At 41.0% G+C, this 25,203-nt stretch overlaps 2 protein-coding genes across 5 annotated transcripts in view; both read left to right on the forward strand.

Annotated features, from left to right (window-relative positions):
• Positions 1-480: 480 nt before the first annotated feature.
• Positions 481-9,202, forward strand: sypl1 (synaptophysin-like 1). 3 transcript variants are annotated; one of them, XM_079334827.1, is made up of 6 exons: positions 481-869; positions 1,367-1,553; positions 5,987-6,105; positions 6,301-6,505; positions 6,653-6,844; positions 7,379-9,202. In XM_079334827.1, the coding sequence occupies exons 2-6, from the start codon at positions 1,485-1,487 to the stop codon at positions 7,508-7,510; spliced, it is 717 nt and encodes a 238-aa protein (XP_079190953.1). In that variant the 5' UTR covers positions 481-869; positions 1,367-1,484; the 3' UTR covers positions 7,511-9,202. The 3 variants fall into 3 exon arrangements, with proteins under 3 accessions (XP_079190953.1, XP_079190954.1, XP_079190952.1); XM_079334828.1 differs by having other exon boundaries at positions 481-831; positions 1,310-1,553; XM_079334826.1 differs by having other exon boundaries at positions 481-831.
• Positions 9,203-10,849: 1,647 nt separating this feature from the next.
• atxn7l1 (ataxin 7-like 1) overlaps positions 10,850-25,203 on the forward strand; it is a 28,811-nt gene continuing 14,457 nt past the window's right edge. The window contains exons 1-5 of one of the 2 annotated variants that reach the window (XM_079334958.1): positions 10,850-11,106; positions 11,563-11,637; positions 16,627-16,731; positions 24,260-24,458; positions 24,582-25,012. In XM_079334958.1, the coding sequence (XP_079191084.1) occupies positions 11,010-11,106; positions 11,563-11,637; positions 16,627-16,731; positions 24,260-24,458; positions 24,582-25,012 (907 nt within the window). In that variant the 5' untranslated portion in view covers positions 10,850-11,009. Of the gene's footprint in view, positions 11,107-11,562; positions 11,638-16,626; positions 16,732-23,669; positions 23,777-24,259; positions 24,459-24,581; positions 25,013-25,203 lie in introns of those variants that run through there. The other variant, XM_079334957.1, reaches the window with a different exon arrangement.

Here is a 25,203-nt window from a genome sequence, read left to right on the forward strand (position 1 = left end):
GCTGACTAAAGTGACTTAAACTGATACATGGTGTCAGATCAACTGAGCCCCCCTCAAGACCTGCACAAGATTTTAAAGTTATACATTGCTGCCAAAAATGAACATCAATTTCAATGAAGTGTGACATCATGATTTTACTTCAAATTTGCTTAACTCATTTTGACAACTTCAGAGCTGTTTCCACAAATGTAACTGAAAACTTTACTTTTAATGTTTCATCAATTGAGTTCTTGTCTGTCGTCAAACTTCCTGTTTTTGTATATACAGCTCACAAGATAACACTGATAAATGTGTTCTTACTACCAGTATACAAACATCAAAGATGTTCTATCTTTTCCTGTGCTCTATTAAATGTGAGTTTCTGTGTCAGATAGGACTGACTTGAATTTGATGGATTCAACTTTGAGCTGAAATACTGATGACTCGTCAGACTTGATGTGCAAATGTTGGTAGAGTCCCTCTTTGAATTCATTCATTCAGGCGCATCTTTTTAAAACAAGAGTGTAATTAAAAGTTTATTAAGTTAGGATCATTGACTTAAACGTAGACCGATATCTAGGAGTAGTCAAACTTACCAACTTCTTAATTTTTTGTCCACCAGTTGCTTTTGGTCCCACAGAGATTGCCCTGGCCTTGGTTGAAATACTTTCAAGAGTCTGTGGTTTGATCTGAGAGTCATATGACCCAGTCAGCACCGAGGAGGCGTCACGCAGGATCTGCGAACTCAGCAAGGAGGAGGAGGCCGCCCGCGTCCTCTGGCGGATGGATCCAATGAAAACGCAGCTGGACGCTTTTGATGCTTCTCGGTGTTCGGAATAAAAGTTTGTCTTGGTAGTTTCCTTGAGTTACTCTGCATAAGTTTTCCTATGGTAAATGACTGAGCTGCATACAGTTACATTTGTTTTCGGTGTGTTTGATCGCATTTATCGTTCGATAGTTGCAGTTTTTATTGGTTTCTTCCATCCAGTAGAAGAAAACCAAAATTAACTTTAAACACTTTGAAACCTTTCAAATGCGACGTTTTCTTAAATCTGCAATGTCTTTCTGTTTATACGCATGACGCAGAATGTGCACGTAATTTGGCACCCTTTACGCTTTTTATCCTCCTTGCGTATTTTGCGCATCACTGAGCGGAGCGCGAGGTACTCGATTTTCAAGCCACACTACAAAAAAAAAGAAAAAAATCGAACTAAACTAATAACTTTTTTTCCATTGACTGTCTTTAGCGTTCTTTAAATGCTTAAATATGTTATTGCAGTAACTTTGATTGTGTCACTTAGATGTTTGTCTTTTTATTAATTTGCTTTAGCGGAAACTTGTGTTGTCAAACTGACTTTGGATCACATCTGCTGGTCATTTTTTGCAGCGTCGGCAGCAAAACCACGTCATTCAGTGAAAGAACTCCCTATTTTTCTCTCTGTTGGTCCAACATCCACATATAAGAAACAACTGGACCAAGATTTTGGGTCAGAAGCACAGTCATTATGACCGGATTTCGGCTGAACTTCTCACCGCTGAAGGAGCCTCTTGGCTTCGTCAAACTAGTGGAGTGGGTAAGTTAGATGCATATTCTTTTTTCGTCCGTTAGTGCTTGTGTCAGTATGTGTGGGAGAGGGAGAGAGATACCCAGAGGACAGGGAGGTTCAATCCTTGGATTTTCCCTTTTCCATACACTCTTGAGAAAAAACCCTATAAAGTACCCCTCATTTGTTTCGGGGTTTTCTTATAAGAATGCATATGACATTAATATTCATAAACCACACAAACATGACCTTAGAATGCAAATACCAACTTTTCTCTCTACATGCAGCTTTGATGTTTTGCACTTTAGAAGACTGAATAATATTTATACAGTAATGTAATTTGGTTCATAAACCTTAAGATCTAAGCTCAAGAAGTGTTTATTAAGCAAGAATAATCCAGCTAATGCCCAATTATAGGCCCGTTTTCCATGAAATATTTAATATGGACTGATTAAAAAGTTTGAATGAACCTTTTTCTTTGAAGAAAACTGAACTCAAACAAGAGTAGCTCGCTGCATTTGGATCATTTTGCTCATTGCATGCCCTTCAGAGGCAAACAGTTAGGGATTAATGCACCGCTCTGTAATAATTTAACTCGGGGTAGAACTGTGCAGGAGGTTAAAAGACTGGAAACACTTAGAGACTTTCATAAAGAAGGTCCAGTAATCAGTTTTGCTCTACACAACTGGGTCAGAGGAATCTGGCTCAAACTACAGCTTCTCTCAGCTGTTCTATTTTCTCCACACATACAGAAGAGAAAAAAAACACACAAACACAAAGAGTTATGAAGCAGCAGTAACACCCAGTCATCTGACTCCATGTGATTGTGTGGTTCACTGTGTTCGCCTAATGCCATCTGACATATTTTGTTATTAACAGGGGTCTGGATGATACATTTGGCAATATTTTATATACAACATGTAATGCTACTAATGTCCTAAAGAAGCTTCCCTGCTCAGTCAGCAGTTTGTTGAGACAGCATTTTTTGATTGCAATAAGCAGGCTCAGGAGTTTTAAACATCTGCAAACTAATAGCTGAACAAACCTAGTTTTCTTTTGATGTAGTAACAGTATTGCCATACTGAAGCTTTAGCTGCTCTTATACAGAAGTCAAAGGTTGACATATTTAACGCCCTGCTTTGCATGAATATATCTGGTAAGCACTGCATTTCAGGCTGGACATTAGAACTGAAAACATGATCAAGTTTACTTGTTAAGGTAATCAAACAAAATAAAATAAGATTATTTCTGACATTGAGCAGTTGAAAGTATGTAGGCCTGTCTCCATTTTTGAATAACATACAGTAACTATTCAAATATAAAGAACTTCCAGGTCACAGAAGTCGACAGTGCGTCGGTTTTTACATCTTCAAAAAGCTAGTTTACATGTTGCATGAGTGATTTGGCCTGAACGCTCATACCTCCATCGATATTATCATCCATGGAGTAGTAAACAGGAAGTCGGGTACGGAATAACAAAGGCTCCAAGGCTGCCACACTCTCACTCAACATATTGAATAATGATGATAAAATTGCTCATCCCTTTTTGGAGTGTCAGTGTAAAATTTTCTTTTCTATAAGAACCAATAAATGAACTTTAAATTCATGTTTGGGTAGTTTCATATGTTTGTAAAATGTATTACTGTATGCTCTCTCACAGATTGGCTGCGAGTGTAGCCTGCCTGTAGCTTCGTTTGAGTGTTTCTGGTATGTCTATAAATTGCTACAGAGGGAATGCAGATGTCTTGAATGCCACTGAAAAATAAATGAAGGACTGGTAAGATACTGCTTTGTCTTCAGAGTAGTTGGTATTGTTTGCACCAGGTTTTAACAAAAGCAACACCTGTTGCATCAAATAAGGACCAAACAGTGAAATTGGGAGACAAAATACCCGGCATTCAGCACACTGTTGAAGTAGAGAATTTATGCTTTTATTAATAATGTCAACATAAATACAATAATCAAAATGTTGGTTCCTGCTGGCTGTTACAGAAGTCATTTCAGTGGCTTCTTGACCTCGTTGTGGGAGAATAAAGTAGCTTACATTGGTGTGTGCAGCCGGAAAAACAGGAAGTGGCAGTCAGTGACATCTGGAAACACATCTGGAGAGAGGCCTCGAGGTGTGTGTGGGAATGTAACTGGATGCAAAGTACATTATGTGTTTGGGTCTTGTGGTGTGAAGGATAAAAGTTGAGTTGGCCTGTTGTAAGCATTTTTTAAGGATGTGATACAGTTTTGTAAGTTATGCAGGATTGCAGCTCTACTTTTGTCTTTGTCTTTTGTCTAATATTCAGTTTCTTCAATTTGTTGTCCAGAAAATGTATGTTTTATATATTTTCTGTCAATGATTGTGTCTCGTCTGTTGTATGCAATAATTGAAATGAACAGTGGATTAAATGCCTGATGTAACAATCTGACTGATGTGATCACCAGTTTCCCTCAGCACTTTAGAGCATTTAAATGCCTTTTGGTTAAATGCTTTGGTTGTCAAGCCCACAACTAAACTGTTTCAGTTAAATCTCACAGTTCTCATTTGTGCGGCAGGCAAATAAAAATGTATCCAGTGCTGAGCCCTGAAAACAACACTGGAAACTACCCACCAATTGCCAATAAACAGGCCAGATTTTTATTTTTATTTTTTTAATTAATGAACTTTGCCTCATGAACGCATGATTGTTATGTGAAAAGGTTAAAGACAGCAACAAAACAGCCAACAGCTGAGCTAAAGACCAGTTAGCCTTTTGATGTACAGTTTCCAACCCACAAAGACAAAATACTAAGATGTTAAATATGTTTCATACCATTACAGGGATTGGCACTGTTAATTAGTTACAGCTATGAATGATGTGGTATGTAGCGTTGGTTTACTTGTAAAATAGTTGTCACTACAGCTAATAGAAACAGAATAAATCTTGAAATTCCTGTTGTACTGTTAAACTGCTGTTGTCGTACTGAGAGCTTCAGTACAGATGTGTGATGACAGATTGCGCCATAAAGTAATGCATGCTAAGTTAAACTGATACATAATTCATGACAATGCCAGTTCAGCACAACCCATAAAGTTTGAGAAACTTCACAAGCATTCAAGTCTAAATGACCTCAATACCTACAAATTATATGATCATTGTTTGGCCGGCTGCAATTGGAGGGTTAAGCCGAGTGCCTGCCACCCTGACTAAAAGAATTCAGTATGTGTTGGTTTTAAGGAGAGTATTAGTGTCACATGGTCTACACACTGAATCAGATGCTTTCTGCCTCTGCAAGAAAGAATTTAAGAGCTGAATGGTAGCATTAGTGCAGCCATGTAAAGCCTCATTTTATTGTATTCTAGCAGATAGCCATTTTATTACTGGAAAGGATGCCAAAGTGTTTCAGAAAACATGAAGTTATAAGACATTTCTTGCTTTTTTTGTGTTCTGGTAACAAGATGGCTGGTTACGATTAGCAAAGAATAACATTTTTAAAAAGCTGTTCTTGTGAAAATAGTTGAGTAGTGAGTCTTATTTTGGCTGCCTGTGTCAGTAAAATGCTGGCCATCTGTTCTCTCTTGGTTTATAGAGTTCATCAGATAAGGATTCTTATTATATGGGAAATTTGGGTCAGTTTAGACATTGCATATAAGTGTTAAAACAACTTACTTTTTAAATGGTGAAATGCTTCATTTGATTTATTATTGTGTTTGTTTATTGGACTTAAAACAAACAAACATAATTGGTGAAATGAGAAAAAAAACAGACAGGATGATTAGTTAAAAACAGTGTTGGTAATTTTTCAAAACGAGTAGGATTTTGAAAGTAGCATCTTCTCTGTTCTCCGTATCGACCCACCCCCTCCCCTCTGTGCTCCCTCAAAAGCCACGCCCCCTCACTTACATGCACTAGCGCCATTGGTCCAGAAGCGGATTTCAGCTCTTGCTTTGAGCGTGGGCTCATGCATGCATGGGGTCGAGAGGCTTGATTGGTTGATAAAACGTGGTCGAGTGCCGACATTGGTCAACGTTTTTACAGCAGCTACAGATGACAGATTTTTGTTCCCGTTTCTTTTTCAGAGCACGTGACTTATTAGTTACTGTCAGGACATAAAGACAATTTCAACTAAAATCTTAAAAAGTGTATCTGGAGAAAATTACCGAAACTGCCTTTGTGCAGGGGGAGCCACATAAACCCAGAGGGGCTTGTCGAGTGGCTCTCCTGAAGTGGGCGTGGCCTTATTGGGCGTGTCACAATTGCTAAAGAACAACGCAAGCTTTCAACAGCTTTTCACCATCGAGGTCTTTTCATTATACAGACAAAGTTGATATAGACTGTATGAAGACCCGAGGTGGTATAAGTTGGGATATTGATTTTGTAAGTAGCAAAAACCACGGCAAATATCATGCTCGTCAATTTAACTTTCTTGACTAGATCACGCCATTCTCAACCATCACCTTCGTTTCTTGCTCTCTCTTGTGTCCGTATGAACAGCTCACTGCAGTGTTTGCGTTTGGAAGCTGCGGTGGATTCTCAGGGAGGAACATCCTAACAGTCTTATGTGGTGATGGCCGAAATGAAACTCTCAACGCAAATTTCCACTATCCATTTAGGTAAGACAAAGAATACATAGTGGGGATTTTTCAATGCTCTTGCAAAGATGTTTAATGTCCCTTCCTGAAAGTTGTGTAATATGTTGCAAAAAGATCAACAGAAAAAGATGGATGATACTTGAAATAGAAAAACCATATTGAATTCTTCTGAACACAGTCATAGTGATGGTTTTAATCTCTTTTAATGTCGGACAGGTTGAGCCAAGTCCCGCTCATTGAGGGCAACGCCACTGTCTGTAATCACTCTGTCACGTTGACACACATGGTTGGAGACTCTGCTTCCTCAGCGGAGTTCTTTGTGGGCGTCGCCATCATTTGCTTCCTGCACAGCATGGTGGCTCTGCTGGTGTATCTTGGCTACATGCATGTTTACAAGAACTCTGAGTTTGGACCCATTTTTGTGAGTATTCACCTTTCTGCTCTGCTATCAGTCAAATAATTCCGCTGCGGAAATGATTTAATTAAACACAAGGGTTTGTTGTTCACTGAAAATAAGACATTTGTAGCGTCTGTCCTGTTGAGCTGATATGTCCCTTCTTGCTTCCAGGATTTCGTTGTCACAGCAATCTTGGTCTTCCTGTGGCTTGTGAGTGCATCTGCCTGGGCGAAAGGATTGCAGAATGTAAAGTATGCTACGGACACTGAAGGCCTCAGTGCCACGCTGGATCTCTGCAAGGAGAGCGGCATCACCTGTGAGGTCACGGAGTACTCCAACCTACGGACGCTCAACATTTCTGTGGTGAGAAGAAACGCAGACAATTGAGAAGTTTTTGGTTTCAGTTACAGCAGCGTCAGCCTATTCATGCCCGACGTCAACGCTCCTTCAGCTTATTGAGACATTTTGATCTGTTTTATGCTTTAAATTACAAGAAGCAGAATGACTCGCAGTCATGAGCCTCTCAGTCATAACTCTTTGATGCTCACTGTCCCAATCCGAAGCAAATTTATTGTAATGAACAGAAGTGTGACCGGAAAGGGCTTGTGACCGATCTTACATATCTTACAGCAAGTTTGAATGTCTTCTCTCAAGACAATAAGAGACAGACTGATCTAGCTTACTGTCTCTGGTCATAAATTACAGATTTGTTTGCAAATCTCTTTGTCTAATTCAGTTTTTATGTTGTTGCACTACGCAAATCAAGGAGATGCTTTACTGATTTGTCAATTTGCACAAAGACAATGTGCAAAATCATGAATCATGAACACAATAATTACGACTTGTCTTTCCACAACTTTTAATTCATACTATTTTCTTCCATTTGTCTCTTTCCAGGTATTCGGCTTCCTCAACATGTTGGTGTGGGCATTCAACGCCTGGTTTGTCTACAAGGAGACTCGTTGGCACTCCCAGAAATTCTCCTCTCCTCCCGGACCTGGAAGGCAACATGTCCCTGCAACCATCTAACATAAAAAACAACAAAAAACAAGAACACAAACACACAGTCACATGCAAATAATCAAACTGCAGATATCAATTTGTGCCTTCCACACATGACTGCAGGGACAAAAAATGTGAGCACATGCACACTATTAGTTTATAACAGTATGACAACATGTGAGTAATAATCAAAATGAAGGATACATTGATGTATGGTCAGTTTAAAAAACAGACCTCAAAATTATGTCATTCTTGACACCCCTATGGTGTACATGAACTGAGAATAGTTCTAAAAGCAAGTTACATTTCCTAAAAGAAGCCCTGCAGTGATGGGAAGCACATAGAGGAGTATGTTTTTTTTTTATTACACATTTTTATGTTTTATTAATCTGTTTCATTTACAACTGTACTATAGCAATGTAAGAGTAAAATGAGTAAATGAACTCATTTAAAAGTGCCTTCTGACATGGTTTCTTGTGCTTAATTTAAGCAGAAACGTGCACAGACAGTGAGTGAATATTTATGAAAAATCTAAATCTGAGCATTATAGCTGAATTATGAATTGTGGGTGAATGAGGAAAAAAATTCAATTTAAGGTAACTGGCTGGGTTTATGTTTGTTATACTACATGGGCCTTCTGATGAATGTACGGTACGTTAAACTCTCCGTCTATGACATCAAACCAACCAAAAGGTTTAAATCTGCAGTATTGTCATGTACGTTGCTGTCATGGTACCATAGACTTTCTGTAGTGCAATATGAAATGTAATACTCTATGCCATACTACTACATCAGGAAATGATATTAATTGTGAATTAGTTACAAACAGCACAGGTCTGATATTGGACATGAAAGTGGGGCTTACTTTATGTGATGATGTTAATTTTATTGTGTCTCTAAGATATTAACTTGTGTGAGTGAGGGATTCATTCAATCCCTCATTTGCAGTTTGCCCGCACTTGCCAACTAGTGGTTGCTGACAGGTACTGCAATGTCTGAACAAACATCACACTTTTTTATGAAGCACACTGATCTGATTAATCCATTTGAAAGTCTTTATCCTGCACAGATTGCCCTACACAAGGTCTGTCTATGTGCATGGAGATGGATGCAGCATGATGTGCAACCAAAATATCACAAAGACAGTTTGCACATTTATTGTAGGAAGTTCTGATAGTGACATGCACTCTTGCACTTGTTTGTTGCTTAGTATGCTTTATGAAATGCTTTTTTTTGTTTTGCTTTAAGAGTGTAAGTTCATGAAGGGGACTTGAGTGAGAAGTATTTCAGGAAACTCTTGCTTTGTCTGCATCCAAAGTGATTATTTAAATTCTACATGTACCAGGTAAAGGCTTAATATTTCAAAAACTTTTTGTCGTCAGTGTTTTAAATTTGTGGGGACTCTGTCGAAATGTCTTTTTTCCTAGTTTCACTTATAAACTGAAGTACTTGATGTACTTTTTTTTTTTTTTTTTTTTACATTTTTCAGATGAAGTCATATATCTCTTTATGTTGTATTCAAAACAGTTTTGTTTTATTTGTTTGTCAAACCTTCCTGAGATAGTTGGCTGGTGCTGTGTTCTTAAACTTCTTTGTCTTTTTTTATCTGAAGTATGTGATGATGATTGTTTGCAGGAATCTCTCATTTTATTATTATTTTTCCATTGCCTTTTGATATATATATACAAATGCAAGTTGGATAAAACCATTTGAAACGACTATACTGGTTATGCCTTTTCACTCTTGTAATCCTCATCAAATTTCAGCAAGCTTTGTCAGTGATCTATTTGCATTCAACCTGCCAGAGTGACATATATTCTCTCCGTGACAAGCACAAGTTCCATGTACAGTACCTTTGTTTGTTTGTTTTTCAATAAAAATGAATGATTTTTTTCAAGAACTTGCTTTTGAACCAGCTAGAATGGTGTAACAGAATTATAATTTTGTTTTTAGTTCAGATACAATATACAAACAGATCCAGGGTGTTAGATTGAAGGTGAAAGCATTTGAAGAGGTTGAAGCCACTGTGAACCATCATGACCCTTGAAGAGACAGAACAATACTTCTCTCACTGGTTTGTGCCATTCCTTTGTGTCCTGTGACCTTGGATCATTCGGTGGTCATGCTTTGTATGTATATGTGAGTGTAAAAAAGGCATGGGGAAAACAACAGATGTGGCCTCAAGAATCTGATTTTAAAATGATATGGAATTAATTCAACAGATTATTCTTGCTTTTGAGCTGTGCATGAGATTCTGCCTAATAGATGCAAACATACTGGTTGCCCTAATTTAAGAATACAATTATTCTTTATCTCCTCCAGAGTACCCATCTAATTCAGGAGAAACAGGGGACTTTACATGACATCCTGTGATCTCCTCCGGTTTGAATTATACACCAAATAATAGCGATAGATGTAGAGGTGGATTTTAAGTACCGTATAAAGTTTAAAATGCAGTTTCTGTTTTCAGCCACAAGAGGTCAATGTAGTGCCATTAGCCCGACCTACTGAGCCACCTGAAAAACAAATATCTTGGGACAATTTCTTTCAATTCAGACATATCCAGTCAATGTTTGCCTCCCTCAAAAAATACGTCTTTATAAAAGACACCTTCTCTGTTACTCTTGCAGCTTCAAAGTAAAAGTTGCCTATGTTACAAACAAAACAAGTCATTATAAGAAGGTATTTGCTGTTGAATCTTGGATCTGACTTGCACGAGGTAAAGGATTTAGACACCTTAAGATAGATAGATAGATAGATAGATAGATACTTTATTGATCCCGAGGGAAAGGACCTAATTGAAGTAAAACAATACAAAAGAAATCGTTAGGTACAATTTTAAACAAGCCATAGAGATGCAGTAGCTGTATATGCTTACAATCTAACCAGATAAACAAAAAGCACAAAGGAGCTCAGCGATATGAACTCATATTGTACATATATTCAAGGAAGTTCTCGTCTGAAAATCTCCACCCTTAATACAAACCATAAAGATTTGCAAAATACCCAGGTGATCTATGATATGAAGCATACTTTGAAATTATGTTGTGCTTTTGCCAGATTATTTTATTGTCTCTTTCGAACTCTAAATGTCTACTCCTAACAATCTTTCAGCTTTATTTTCTCTTATTGGAGACAACAACAGTAACGTTAATCCCCACCACCCCCCACCTCTTTTTTTTAAATGTAATTTATGTGTGCAGTAAAATAGCCCAAGCATGTACTGGCACTGTTTTGTTTTTACCCCTCTTCAACATGATGTAATATTTTCAAATGCACATTAATGTCGGCGTCCAACGGTGAGAAACATGTGTCCAAAGAATAGGCTGTAAATTGGCCTTTAAATACTGAACTTTTGAACTCGACAACAGCTCCCTCTCTGTCGCTCGTGCTCTCAACACTGAGCCGAAGCCGCCCGAGGACGACGTCAGCATATCTCGTTCTTTCGTTTTTCGCCTGCTGCGTGCGAAGGAGAGAGAGAGAGAGGAAAAAACGGCTCTCAGCAAAGCAACAAGAAGGAAGAGCAATGGCGACACTGGCTCGCCAAATACCAAGTCTGGATACCTTCCTTTGCGAGCCTTGGTCTTCCTTCGTCAGTGCCACTAAATTACGTGTTGTTGACAGTAAGTTCGCACGTCGGTAGCGTTTGTTGTTTTTGCTGGCAAAGTGTCGGGAAGTGCGTGGTCCAAACTGTCTGTGATTGAGTTGAGTAAGCCCCTCCACCATGCAGGGTCTGTCAAAGCGCAGCAAAGTAACTGTCAAAAATATTACTACGAAATGCAAAATTAATGGGTTGGTTTAATTAGCCGGGCACGTGCTGGTGAGAAAAAGCTCCACGCGACGGTGCGGAGTTTGTCCAATCGGCGCGTGTCGTAATGTTACCCTGAACTGTCCAGCTGCAAGTTTGTTAGCTCTGACAGCTTCACTTGCTTGAAGGGAGCCAGCTTAAAGGCGCTAACAAGCTAATGCTAAAGTGATAGCCAGCCCTCCTCCTCGGACCAGCATGGCTCCACGCATGGCCCCAAAGTTTGTTGTGAATGCTGCTGCGTGTTTGTAAGTGGGCTGTCGTGTTTGTTCAGACGCAGACTCGCCTTTGGATAACAGCGACGGAGAGCTTTACTGCCTCGGTGAAGCTGTGAAGCTCAGCAAGGAAGGTAAGGAAGTTACACTGATGAATACATGACACTGTCACCGACACACTTATGGTTTGTTATGGTTTTATTTAACTGTATCGTGAAACGATTGTTTTCCAATCAAACCTCTTGTGAAGGATATTTTCATTATTGTGTTTAACTAAAATTTTTTATTTTTTTATTTTTTTTTCAGCTTTAATGGTAAACAACAGTAGCCTATCTGCGTTACAGTAAGCATCTTGCATAGGGCTGTGACTATAATCCTTGATTAATCCTTGAATAGATTGTTAGGCATTTCAAAATGTCAGGATTTATTTTTTTAATGCAACATCATTCATAAATTTGTTTTACCAAAGAGAAATACACCAGACCTTCACATTTGAGAAGCTGCAATCATTTCATGTGTGACATTTTACTTGAGTCATGATTCATTGACCGTCAAAATCTTTGCCTTTTTGTTTATGCCCAGGTTTATGGGCAATAATGTCACCTCGACCTGTATCATATAGTGTTATGAGATGTTACATTAGTCTCTGCTGTTGGTAATTAATATGTAGCTAGGAAACAAGGCCTCAAATGTGTTTGAGGATGAGTACAAGACAAACTGTACTTTCATCAATTATGGATGTGTTACTCACAATTCTCTTGAACTGTGTGTGTTTTGGTTATTACATTGTTGTTACATTGATACTTAATTTTCCGCTCTATGATTGTTATAGTATAAATACTGTCTTTAGCATTTGCGCTTTCATACAACACAGTCAACCATGTGTATGTGTCAGGAGTTAGGGGGTGTCCCCAAGCAGTGAGTGGGTACCTTCCTGTCCCCAGAAGAAAGAAATGGAGTTTCCCCCACACCTCACCACGTATATTTATATACATATATACATAGCCACAGGAGCACGCGCTGCACACTAACACACTTGAGTCATCCCCGAAAGTTTTAGCATACTGCAGCCCTCGTCGGGATACACTGACGCACACAAGCAGCCGGGGAAACACTTCTCACTCTCCCTGGTCAAATACCACCCCCACCTCCCACACACACACACACACACACACACATGCACACACATGCACACACTTACTCACTCACATGCCTCATCTTCCTCTCTCAGAGCCAAACCTGAGCGGTGTTCCCAGAATTGCTGATCTGTTGGCAACTTGACACCAAGGCCTGCTAAGAGTGATATGCAAGCTCACTCGCAAGAGCCCCATGAACACACAGGGAAACACGTCTTTCATGCTCTTGTTGCGTTGTGATCTACTGTACATTTCTATGTTCTGTGTTTGGTGGACACGCGTCAGGTTAACATTGCAGGACGTGATTGGTATCGGTCTTTTTCCTCACTCTGTCATATATTTACACACAAACGTACACACACACACGACTGATGACACCCAGCAGCAGCTAAGTACTGCTAGACTGTCCTATTGAGACTGCCAGCCTGTCCTTGTGACGTCTCACCTTCACTGTGAATGTCAACGAGGCGTAATCATGTGATGAATCTGTACTGTCTTCGGATGTAGCGAGAGGCGTTAACAGGGCGAGACGGGATCGGCGGCGTCAGTGGGAGGGGAGAGCAGAACTTTGTGTGTGCGCATGTGGAAGTGCGTGTATGTGCAGCCTCTGCTGCGCGTCGCGCATCTGCAACACCTCGACTGTGACTGACGGACTGAGTCACTGATATTAAGCCACATAGAAAGATGTAATGACAGCTGAGTGTAGTTACAGCACTGTTGCAGGAACTCAATCTGAAGAGGGGTTATCATCTCACGAGAAGTACTCAGTGCTGTGACGCTGCTGTTTGTGTGTTTATCACTGACTTAAGACAGGATGGAAAGCATCAGGATCATCAAGCTATTAACTCTGATATAATGTATGATAAGGATGTTTCTCAAAGCATGCTTTGAATGTTTTTCCCATACCCGATGTGCATCCAACACAAGGGAGCAAACCACATGATTTTGAACAGTTCATTAACTCTTCTTTCTTTCTGTTTTTTTTTTTTTTTTTTTTTAAACCAGAGAAGTGTCAGATATCGACTGCTTGAAATTAGTCATTCAGGAAAAGTGGTACTTTTTTTTTTTTCTTCCTGCATTTAAATGAGTTGAGCTGAAACTACTCATGACATTACGCTGTCATCTTTTGAATCAGGTCGAAGGAAATGGTGCACTTACGCTGACAGATACATGACGCATTGACTTTTGAAAGGTTACCCGTGTAAAAACAAAAAAATAAAATGGATTGAATCCAAACAGTGTACTGTAAAGTGTATGTCAAAAAAGCAACAGCTAAGTAATGACTTATAAATAATACATGATTGATGAATAAATTATGATTCTTCCAGTATTTTGATTAAAAAAAACAAAAAAAAAACAGTTTTCTTGCAAAGATGCCAAACCTTTAAGTATTCACAGATCTTCTTCTTCTTAATCAATATACAGCTAAATATCTGTGTTTCTAAGTGTTGAATGGTGATAATGGAGGGGCAACTGATAACAGAAAATGAATTTGTTTATAAAAATGATCTGCTGATGATAACATGAAACATGCAGGTTCTCCTAACTAAAGAATGCTTATAACAAAGATCATTCGGGACTATAAGAGTAATGCATTTGGTTCCTTTTTTTTATTTAAACATGAATGGAATGAGATTGTTTTTATTTATTTTTTTAATAGTAACTTCTCGACTTTAAACCACTTATCGTGAAGTCATTTGCATACTTCGTTTCAAAAGCAGCCTCAGTTTGTCTGTTCTGCCCGTCACATCCTGCTTACGCGGCGTCGACTCTTGTGTAAGCCTCAACTGGCATGAAAAAGTTCTGCTGCGCTGAAAGGGTTAAGATATTCATTTTTTAAATCATTGTCGTAAGTGTTATCCAGATAAATATCTGGGATGTTTTAGTTTGAGGAGAGAAAGATGTTGCATGTCGTCGTGTTGGAGGAGCTGCCAGCTCTTCGTCTGTGAAGGCTGGTATGCTCCAGCAGACTTTTCGGTGCTACATGTAATTATCTGGTGTGCCAGATCAAAACAAACAACTTCAGTTGAAGCGGTTGCTGTGGCCTGTGCCCTCGTCTGAAACTGTCGATTACTCAAACGCAGCTTCTACTGGGCCAGATTTCCGCTAAGTTGGTTCACTTTTGCTCTCAGTCAAACTTGTTCCTTGGCACGGCGTGGTTCTTACTCTGCTCTACAGTTTGCCAAACCTCCGTTTTCTAGAGTAGTGCTGAGTAACTGTGTGTTCTCTTCTTCTCATGTTTATAGTTACTGTTTGTTCACCAGGAAGCTCACAACTCCAACCAATGGGAAGTTGATTTACATGCTCGGTGTCCTGTGATGTGTTGACTTGCTTATTCGCTGGTGAGTGATGTTTTGGTAGGTCATTTTTGGGCCTGTCAGTCATTTGTCAGCCTGTGAAACTTGGCTTGAGAGACGCACACAATCCAAGCCGAAGAAATAGGTTACGCACTTCACTTGCATTTGACTTGGCAGATTCAGAGGAAGTTGCATTCCTTCCTTTTTTTTTTTTCTCACTACTCCCACTAAACTCCTTTTCTCTTACTGTAAACACTGAGATTATCTCTTTGCCAGAAAACGCATTTTTCTCATGATCTTTTTTTTTTTTTTGCCTAACTTTATTAAACGTTGAAAAGCGACAAAAAAATAGACAAACCGTAGTGCCCAGCTAACCTGCCAGCGTTTTATCCATCTCCTTTCAGCTGCTCACATTTTGAGGTTACGAGCTCCGATCTAACATTTTTCCGTTAAGTGAAAATCGAACACTGCACTTGATTTGCTACGGAGGGAAAGCGGTTCTTATGGAAACAGGGGATTTTGAGAGTTTGTTTCGTAGCTTTAAATCAAAGAGCATTAAAGAGAAATAATCTCCTCCTCTGTATCGACAAGTTGAACTAGTGTAAAGCGTCTTACCACAAACTGCTTCAGTGCATCTGCTTAGCATCTTTAACTCGGCCTGACGTGAAAACCGTTTCTTTTTTTCATCTGTGGATGGTATCGGTTTATTTAAAATCTCTAATACTCCCGACAGCCTTAGAGTGAGTGAGCGCGAGCGTTCAAAGCGCCTCACAGATCACATTCATGCGTGTGTTTTGACCGTCCGTGGCGTTGTGCGGAGTAGCTCCCACATGGGAGCGCGCCGGTGCTCGGCATGACGGAGACGTGACCCAGCAAGGTCATGATGCTTTGCACCCATCCATACACTCTGAGACATACATAAATTCCTTAATTCCCCCCCCCAACACACACACACACACACATACACACACACTCCCTTGTTAGCTGTCAAGAACAAACATCCACACACCACCACCCCTCAGTGATTCCGGCTAAGCCCCATGCTAATAAGTACTGTGATTTCTGTCAGCAGAGCTTGTTTGGGTACAGGAAGATTAGCTTCTCAAAGCTTAGCCAGAGGAGATAATTGCCATTTTCCGTTGGACATATTTGTTTTTCCTCCATATTTCTAATAATCCTCGGTTTGTGTTGAGTGGGTGTCTCTTGTAAACCCAGGCACAATGTTGCTGTCTGCTGGATGTTTTTTGTGTGTTTGGAAGGACTGTTCGTCCGTCTGTGTTTTTTTTTTTTTTTTTTCTTTTTTTTTTAATGCCTGTCTGTTAAGTGAACACTTATTACAATCTGGGTCTTTGTTGGGTATTATTAGCTAGAATGTGTTTGGGAGCATTTTAGTGACAGGTTCCTGGCATTATTCAACAGGTTTGTGCATATTTTAGAGCTTTGAGCAGCTCCATAGCTAAATGCTAATGTCAAGAATCCTGTTTCAAAGTCTGCTCATTTGTTCCTTTGTTTTTGCTCTCATGGGTTTTTTTTATTCTTAATGCAAACTTTGAAGAGCTAGATATGTCATAAGGTAAAGGGTATCAGCAGTTTGTTGATCAACCTTTTTGTTTCAGTTTTGATTTTATCTTGGATATAAATAAGCATCAAGCAGATCATTTTATCGCCTCTTCTCCTCATGTCTTTCCAGGGATGCTCGTCTACAGCCAGTTTCCTGCGCTGGAGGATTTTTGTCTTGTTGTCTGCCATGTCTGCGATCAGGTGGTCACTCCTCAGGGCATCCTCACACACTATGGTGAGATGCATACACACACACACAAACACACACACGAAATTCCAAGAGCCACGGTTCCTCACACACACACACACACACACACACACACACGTACACACACGCACAAAACCCCCCCCAAAAACACACCTCAGGGCATAGTCACACACTTCACAGAGGTACTCACACACACACACACACACACCCACACACTCTCCTCGGGGTACGGGGTAGCTCCTGTTGTCACACAGAAGCCCTGAAGAAACCGGCTCATACACACATTAGCATACACAGAAACAGATCCGTTCAGAGAAAGTTCTTCAACAATAATAATCACAGTAGTCCTGCAGGGCGGTCGAACTTCTCCTCCATAAACAAACTCCACTTGGTTATCCCTGCTAATGCTTACCAGGCAGATTATAATAATTATACTGGACCACATGTAGCATCATGCACAGCCTTTTCTTTAATTCAAGGACAAAACACAGACAAAACTATTTCTTAGTATGAGATAACCGTTCTTGAGTTAATACCTGTAGAGTAGGCTGATATTCTACTAAAGGCAGTTGTAAGGCAAAGACTGTTTAATTGAAAAATTGTTCTTTCCTTTCATTCCTTCTTCTTGTTTTTTAAGGAAATCTGCATTTGTAATAGGAAAGTTGCTCAAGATGTGTCAGACTTTTTTTTTTTTTTATACTTATAGCCTTACCATCATGTCCTAAAAAATTCAATATTAGTTGCTATGGAGACTGCAGTCCTATGGAACCAACCCTACTGGTCTATTTATGATGCAGCTCAGCCACAATAAGCTATCACATTTCAAATCAAAAGAGGCATTCATAGCTTTATTCAAATCATCAGAAGGACACATTTTGTGTTTTGTTGTTGAAGTGTTGATCCCGACTCTGATTGGCTCTCCAGCCTGTCCGTCTTCCTCTTGTTTGCTTCTGATGGAGGCCCTAACCGAGCGTGCTCGCATCTGCCCGCGAGCTGCTACTTCCTTCTGTTAGCAGCACGTGCACCAGACTGAGCCGTCTGTTTGAGAGGGGAGGGGAGACACATGGTCACGCTTAATGAGCACGCAGTCGCACGAGCACGGACACACACACACACACACACACACACACATATATACACACACACATACACGCACAAACAAACGCACAAACAAACGCAGACATACTTCTCCCCGCGAGGAGAGAGAGGCCGGTGGAGTTGCATGCACACACATTCTCACTTTCTGGTTCTCAGCAGAAAGAGGTCAGTGGTTTTGTGAGGCACACACACACACACACACACACACACACACACACACACACACACACACACGCACACACACACACTTATAGACTCCTGGCAGGCGCTGTTGTTTTGTCCCCACTCCTGCCCCCTGCAGGTCCCCGCCACCCCCCCTCCTCTCTTTTTGGCAGAGGTTCTGCTTGCTGACACGCACACAGAGTCGGGTAACAACAGGTCTAAAATGCACACACACACACACACACACACATATCAAATGAAGAGAGGGAATCTCCTGAGAGGTCCCTGATAAAACAAAACAATCCTCGAGCAAAGATGTGATAACAAGAACGCCAAGTCCATTGCAGACGAGTGGAAAAACTCTTTGGTTTTAATCATTTGTGATTTCTACTTTAATGCAGTGACCTTAAAGTCAAACTGTATAGCTGCTAAAGGTGATTCATTGACTTCAGAGTTCCACTTGGAGCCTTACGTACACCGAAACGCTTTGTCATGACATGAAAAATGCTCCCTCCGACCTCTGCTGAGTGCATCGCCTCTGGGGCCTGACCCTGTCAAGATATCCTCTTGATGTTTTATGCATTTCCTCCCATTGTTGCCCATTCACATCATGTCACTGTAATATCCTCAAAAGCATAGCGCCATTATTATTATTTTTCTCCTGCTGGTGGTTTCTACCTTTTTTTATTTATTTTTTTAAATATAGCATTTTGATTCATTGCCACGGCCTTGTACGTGTGTGTGTGTGCGTGTGTGCGCACGTGTGTGTGTGTCCGATCATGGAAGACTGCTTTCATGCTCGAGAGTGCATCGAATCAGCGTTAAGGCCCTGCATATACAGAAATGCATGCATGCACAAACTCACACAGACAGAGAGAGAGAGAGAGAGAGAGAGAGGGCTTGCTGCCTCAGGGGTCAGTGGCTCTGATTTATCTACGCCTAGTTTGCTGCTCAAGTTTTCCTGTGTGGAGAACAGAGAGAGTTCACAAGGTAGGCAAGAGACCTGCACTGGATGCATGCTGGGTATATTCCACGTGTGTGTGTATATATGTATATGTATATGTGTGTATATATAAAATAATACATATAGTGCATTGGATACCTCAGAAGCATGCTCCATTTAGTGGATTTGTTTATTTAAATCTCCTCAGAGAAAAGCATGCATGTATAATCTCAGCATAAGTGGCCCCAGTGGGATATCAAACAAGTCCTTCACGCTTGCTGGGGCCGTACCATACAGTCTCCTGTTAGCTTGCGAAGAGAGAAAATATGCAAAGAAATCCTTTTTAATGCCTTTTGAATGATGCTCAGATCTTATTACGGACAGATATGTTTCTTGTCGGGAAAAAAAAAAAAATCAGCACTTCACGATGCGATTCTTTCCGAATCGCTCATCCTCTACCGTACATGCTCATCTCTCCTCTCATTGGCTCCTCTTCCCTGATGGTGGCCTGCTTGTGTGAGGGAGTCAAGTGCAAGATGAAAATGTCCCGTTGCTGCTCTCTCGATGACCCTTGCAGCTTTTCTCCGTGCTGTTGGATTAATTGAGAAGAAGAACAAATCCTCTGTTTTCACTTGGTTTCGTCTCACTGTGAACTTCAACGCTTCAGCTCCTCCGTCTCTATTTCCTCTTCTCGGTTTGTTGTTGTGTTAAAGTGTGTGCGAGCCTTGGCTGTGGTGTCATCATACATTTCACATGCCCTTAACCACACAGGCTCTGCTTAGGTTTGTTGGGTTTTTTTTTTGTGGGGATGTCGGAACGTCTTGTGTTATTGTTATTGCGGCCCGGCTGTGTGTCAGCCATTAACTGAGACTCCGACCAATTAAAATGCCAGTTGCTGGTGTAGATGAGAAGGAGTTCTTTTTGCTTCTTTTCTTGACAGTGAAGCTTGCTCTGTTGAGAAAAGCAAAGTGTATGACATCATAGGAAGAGCTCACCTTTTATGCACATAAACACAACGCAGGGCTGCTCGATTCTGTCTAAAATCCTAATCCGGATTATTTAGATCGACAATGAGACAAGCATAACTACACACAGTTACTCGTTGATTTGAAAAACATCTGCATCATGTGTATGTAGTCGACATAAACGTAAATAACACTGACATTACAAACGCTTCAAATGATAAGAGAAAACCAGCAGTCGTTGATTAATCTGGATTATTTTGGTTACTTCATCCTGAGAAGCCAGAAGTTGGGATTGAAATGCTGATGCTGTAGCCGTTATTAAACGAGAGGATCTCAAAATAGTTCCAGATGAAACAGTAACACCGGCTTCACAGGAGAGCCATGTGAAGTTCAGAATGTGTTACTGTTTTTTTTTCTTAAGGCCAGTGGAATTTACAACCTGTTCGGTCATGTGTCCAGGCCAGCCAGCCAGTTATAATGTCGAGACCTGCACATCCTTAGAAAAATACTCTGTTTGGTGTGTCTTTGTTGTCTGGACTTTCTTCATCACGGCTTTTTGTACGAAGGAGCCAAATCAAATAAAAACCTGCATGCATCTTGGGGAATCTCTTTCTGACGTTATCGGCTCCAATATCCTCCGTCTCTCAGAGCTCCACTCAAAGTGCAAAATCTTCCAGATGTAGAAGTTTATTTCTTCTTGTTCATGTTTGATTTCCTGATATAAAATGTAAAAATCAGGTTACGCAAGGTGTCCTTAAATAATCTCTCGGGTAAAACTCCCCCTTGTTTTGTTAACTAGATTTGCAAATCTAGTCTTTAATCTCACTGCTTTCTCAGTAGCATTTTGGAAGCTTGTTCTGCAGTAAAAGAGGAGTTAAGTTGTTTATTCAATGCTTGTACATAACTTGCATGGCTGGAAGTGTGTGCAAGTGCTACTCTTTTTCTCACCACTGCTCTGTCACTCGCCTCTCAATGTAAACGCACCTCAGCTGAGCTCTTCAAGCCACTGCTTCCTCATCATGCAACAGCTCCACCCACGTAATGAGTCAGCAGCCAATCAGCTACCAGCTGGGCTCTCAGCATTGCCATAACGACAGACAGACAGACAGGCAGGAGATCGTAGTAGAGGAGGGTGCCCTTGTGGTCGGAGCGCCTTGGTGACCTTGCACAGGCAGCCATCCCTGCATTGTAAATCAGTGGGATTAACTCCCAGCAGGCTCTGTACTCGCAGAACGAGCGCTGGTGCACAGCATTATCATTCTGGGTTTGTACATTTGTTGTACGTATGTGCTGTGCTGACTGGCAGAATCGCTGTAAAGGATGCAGTCATTTTAAAAAGCCAGAAAACTTATGTGAATATCTTTTTACTGTTCATATCTCTTTCTCTCCTCAATCATCACCTGGACTTTTTTAATAATATTTTTTTTTACATAATAACCTTCTGCTTTTCTATCTAAATCCTCATTTTCTATTTTGGAACATAAAAAAACATCTTTTTTTTTTTTTTAATCATTAAAAAAGAACAAAATGAATCACAACAGAACGTTTAATCAAAGTGGGGGAAAAAAACAACAACAAAAAAACAAGTGTTGAGTTGAACCCACCAAATCAAAGGTTACGATTAATTTGGCTTGGCTGAATATCCAAAGTGATGGTTGTGTTAACTGTTTATACTGTTTTTGTTTGGAAATATAAGAAAATGCTGAAATATACATTTAGATCAGAAATACACACACACACACAAACTGTTTTCCTAGTTAATTTGTGCAGTAGTGCTTCATTGAACTGTGCTGTTGAACTCACTGCGAGAGGTGATTTTGCCAAATGATGTGTGATTCCATGTGTAAAGTTTTAGCTGCTGTAGCTGCATACCTGCAAATGTGCCTCTGGACTTTGATCCTTCTACTCTCAATACAGCTGCCTGTGCTGCAACTGGCCTATTTACACACCTGCCCCACACACACAAACACACATACATACACACACACACACACACTCTGTATTCTCATTTTTAAGCTCATAGGACGTATTCTCTTACATACCACACACAGATTTCTGCACACTCTGCAGCCATCTACTTACAGCCTATAGCGTGGACTGACGCACTCCCTTGCAGCATAAAAGTTCTCAGGACGCTATCTTTCCCCCGCACAGATCTATTATACTTGCACATGTGCGGCTAATCTCTTTCATACACACGCCAACAATGCGCACCCACACACACATTGCACACACACTGTCCCCAGATCACCTGCAGCACTCGTCTATTCTGAGTAAACACACGCTGGGTTTGTCGGTCGTCTGTCTGCCGTTTGTCTCCCTCGCCTGCTGCTGGTTGATTACTGATACACTCATTAACCTGCTTGTACAACATTGTTACACACTCAAAAGCACAAACTCACAACCCCCCCCCCCCCTCAAAGCATAACTGCTTCTTGATCAGGAGTTGGTTAAACACATGGGAGGCCTCTGACTTGTAGCAGTATATCTGCTGGATGCTCCGGTAGTAACAACTCCACTCTTTAGGCTGCGTGTGAGCTGCTGATCACTCGCTGTACAAATAGGAAGTCAAGTCAGTCTTTTCAACTATAATTGTAGGTTTTCATGGGCGTTCTCACAGAAATGTGTTGATGGTTACTTTGTTTCAAACTTGACTTTTTTTTTTCCTCCGTTTCATTCCCAGTGTCTGCGTTTTCTTATTTAGAAATGTCGCATCAGTAACGTCACAACGTCAAAATCAGACGCCTACTTTGACTTGTGTTGTCTGAATGCAGGTATGAAGTGCAGCTGCAGCCAGTGCACACACACTCAGCACACACACACACACACACACACACACACACACACACATACACAAAACAAAAGAAAACAGTGAAAGTTACATGTTCAAAGCTTCATCTTCAGTTCTATTTCCTTCTACAGACACCTGACATGTTACACATCCTTGACTGACACACTCTGCTGTCACTCTTTACATGGAGCACGTTTTGAGTTGAATACTTAAAAACCATGGGGACCAAATATGAACTTGACTGCAGTTGAAATGAAAAATGAATCTATATAAAAGTAAAAAAATCTGTTCACCTTCCAGGCCTTCCAATCATTTTAAACATCATTGTTTAAACTTGTTGTAGCGAAATGCTCACAAGGTCATCTTTATTGGTGAGATTCTTGACTTAGTGTGTCTCCCCTAACTTCAGTGATGTCAGGCTCGGATTTCCTGCTAGCATAAAAATGGATATCAAATGAATCTAGAGTTCATTGATTTGGTTGATATCAACTTTACGCTAGTTCAATGGGAACAATGCCAAATAATGCTCCAGGGTGGACTGTCTTTACAACAACAACGTGCTATTTCTAGAAGTAAGGCGTCATGAATGTTTAACTTTAGAGGTGATTAATTTGATAAATGTTTACATAAAAAAAAAAAATCTCTGTGAGATTTACAATTTAATACGAATGATAATGAGCTAATGTTCTAATCATTTTAGGGAGCTTAAAAGGGAGCTTTTCTGCCTTGGGGAGAAAGCATAGCTGTGAGTTGATTGGCTGGTGTGAGGAAGAGGGAGGATGTGTTGCAGGTCTGTTGAGCCTCAGGGGTGTTTGACGAGGAGACAACCACTCACGGTTGGGACTTTATTAAAGGTTTTCGGGCTACGGCTGGAGAAGGAGATATTTTAAGCCGAGGCTTGATACACATGTTTGGAAATGTCCTGTGTGGAGTATGTTTTGTTTCCCCACATACTTCTCTGCTTTTCTGACATTTTGACCCCTCTTGTTTTCCCTCCAGGTAGCTGGGGTATAGTTTCCCTGTGAGCCAGTCAGAGAGAGACATACAGTCCCGGACCACACCCCCTCATTCCCTCCCCACCCTTCTCCCACAAAGACATGCATAGCAAAAACCGTAAGTGTAAACACCACTCCTACCCTACTCCCCCCCCCCCCCTCGCCCCACAGCCTTGTGATTTATCTCTCTCCGTACAATTCTTCCTGCATCTCAGCATCCATGCACTCGAGTATTGTGATCAGATCTGGGTCAAAAATGTTATTATAATTGTTGCTCTTGGAGATGGAGTCACGCAAGGTGCTCATTAGAGTGAATAGCACTTAATTGATTTCTAAGTACTTTATTTTGAAAGGTTGTGGCATGGATTGGTGTCTCCCATGCTCCATTGCAGCCACCTGGCACCCAAGCAGGTTAACAAAAAAATTAAAAAAAGAAGTAGTTTAAGTGTCAAACTGTATCTCAGCAGAATCGGTTGCTAATTGGATGCTAATCAGATCAGCTCCCCCCCTTGCAATGCTTGATCTTTATAGTTGGAGTGTTTCATGATTCTTTGTCACGCACCTTTTTTTTTCTCTGCTTCTTTCTTTGACTGGATTTCAGAAAAGCGCCATGTGTCCCCTGTCTCCTACCGGAGCGCCCTGGTCCCCATGAAGCCCAAAGCGCCTGCTGTGGCCCCTGCTGAGGCTCCCAGTCCTGGGGACACGTTGGCCTTCAGGGTCCCTAAAGACTACCCTCACTCTCGCTTCAGCAAGGCCCCACTCGCCGTCTACCCACCAAAGGGATCTCGGATCAAGACGTGGTTGGCACACATTTATTTTCCTGATAGCTCAGTGTGGTTTTTTTTGTTTGTTTTTTTTAAGGCTTCATACCTCCAAAACATTTATTCAAACCGTTTTTTTTCCTTCTCTTTACCTCTCTCTAGTGTTTCCCTTCCAGTGGTAAGCCTGGAGAAGATGCCGTGCCTCAACCGAGCCACCCCGGCGTCCCACGTGCGCCTCACCTCCTCCACCTCTCCCTCCTCCAACAAGCCCTCATCCCTCACACCCCCGTCCTCGCAACGCTCCACCGAGAAGCTTTCCAACGGTCGCTGCGTCAGCGGGCCGTCCACGCCGCGCTCAAACACATCGCCCTCTTCTTCTCTGGACAGGCGGCCCAGTCCTGCACGATCTCCCCTCGACAAGCGGCCGCCTTCCACGCCTTCTTCCTCTTCTTCCCCTCTGGACAGAAAAGCCTCCCCGTCACCTTCCCCTGCGCACCGACCCGGCGCCTTGCCGTCATCATCCTTGTCACATTCGGAGAAGAAGCACCAAAATGGAACTAAGGCTTCCTCCAAGTCTCATAGAAGACTCTCAGGTGAGTCTTTGGACGTTTTTTTTTATCCTCGAGCGGTCGTTTGTTTTCTGGAAACGGAATCATTCGAGCTTCCATGTGCACTCACATTTTTTTATATATACGATTATAATAGGTGGAATTAAGAGTTGAAATGTATGAGTGTATGTTGAGTCATTTCCTGCCTGCATTGTTTATGGTTTGTTTATGAGTGT

This window comes from Symphodus melops (genome assembly GCF_947650265.1).
Source record: "Symphodus melops genome assembly, chromosome: 22".
NCBI classification, from domain to species: domain Eukaryota; kingdom Metazoa; phylum Chordata; class Actinopteri; order Labriformes; family Labridae; genus Symphodus; species Symphodus melops.

What these genes read in the sequence shown, in the direction of transcription:
- sypl1 (XM_079334827.1), top strand. Translation starts at nt 1,485, where the DNA reads ATGACCGGATTTCGGCTGAACTTCTCACCGCTGAAGGAGCCTCTTGGC. An exon ending in TCGTCAAACTAGTGGAGTGG is followed by an intron (nt 1,554 to 5,986) that starts GTAAGTTAGATG and finishes CCGTATGAACAG; the next exon opens with CTCACTGCAGTGTTTGCGTT. An exon ending in AATTTCCACTATCCATTTAG is followed by an intron (nt 6,106 to 6,300) that starts GTAAGACAAAGA and finishes AATGTCGGACAG; the next exon opens with GTTGAGCCAAGTCCCGCTCA.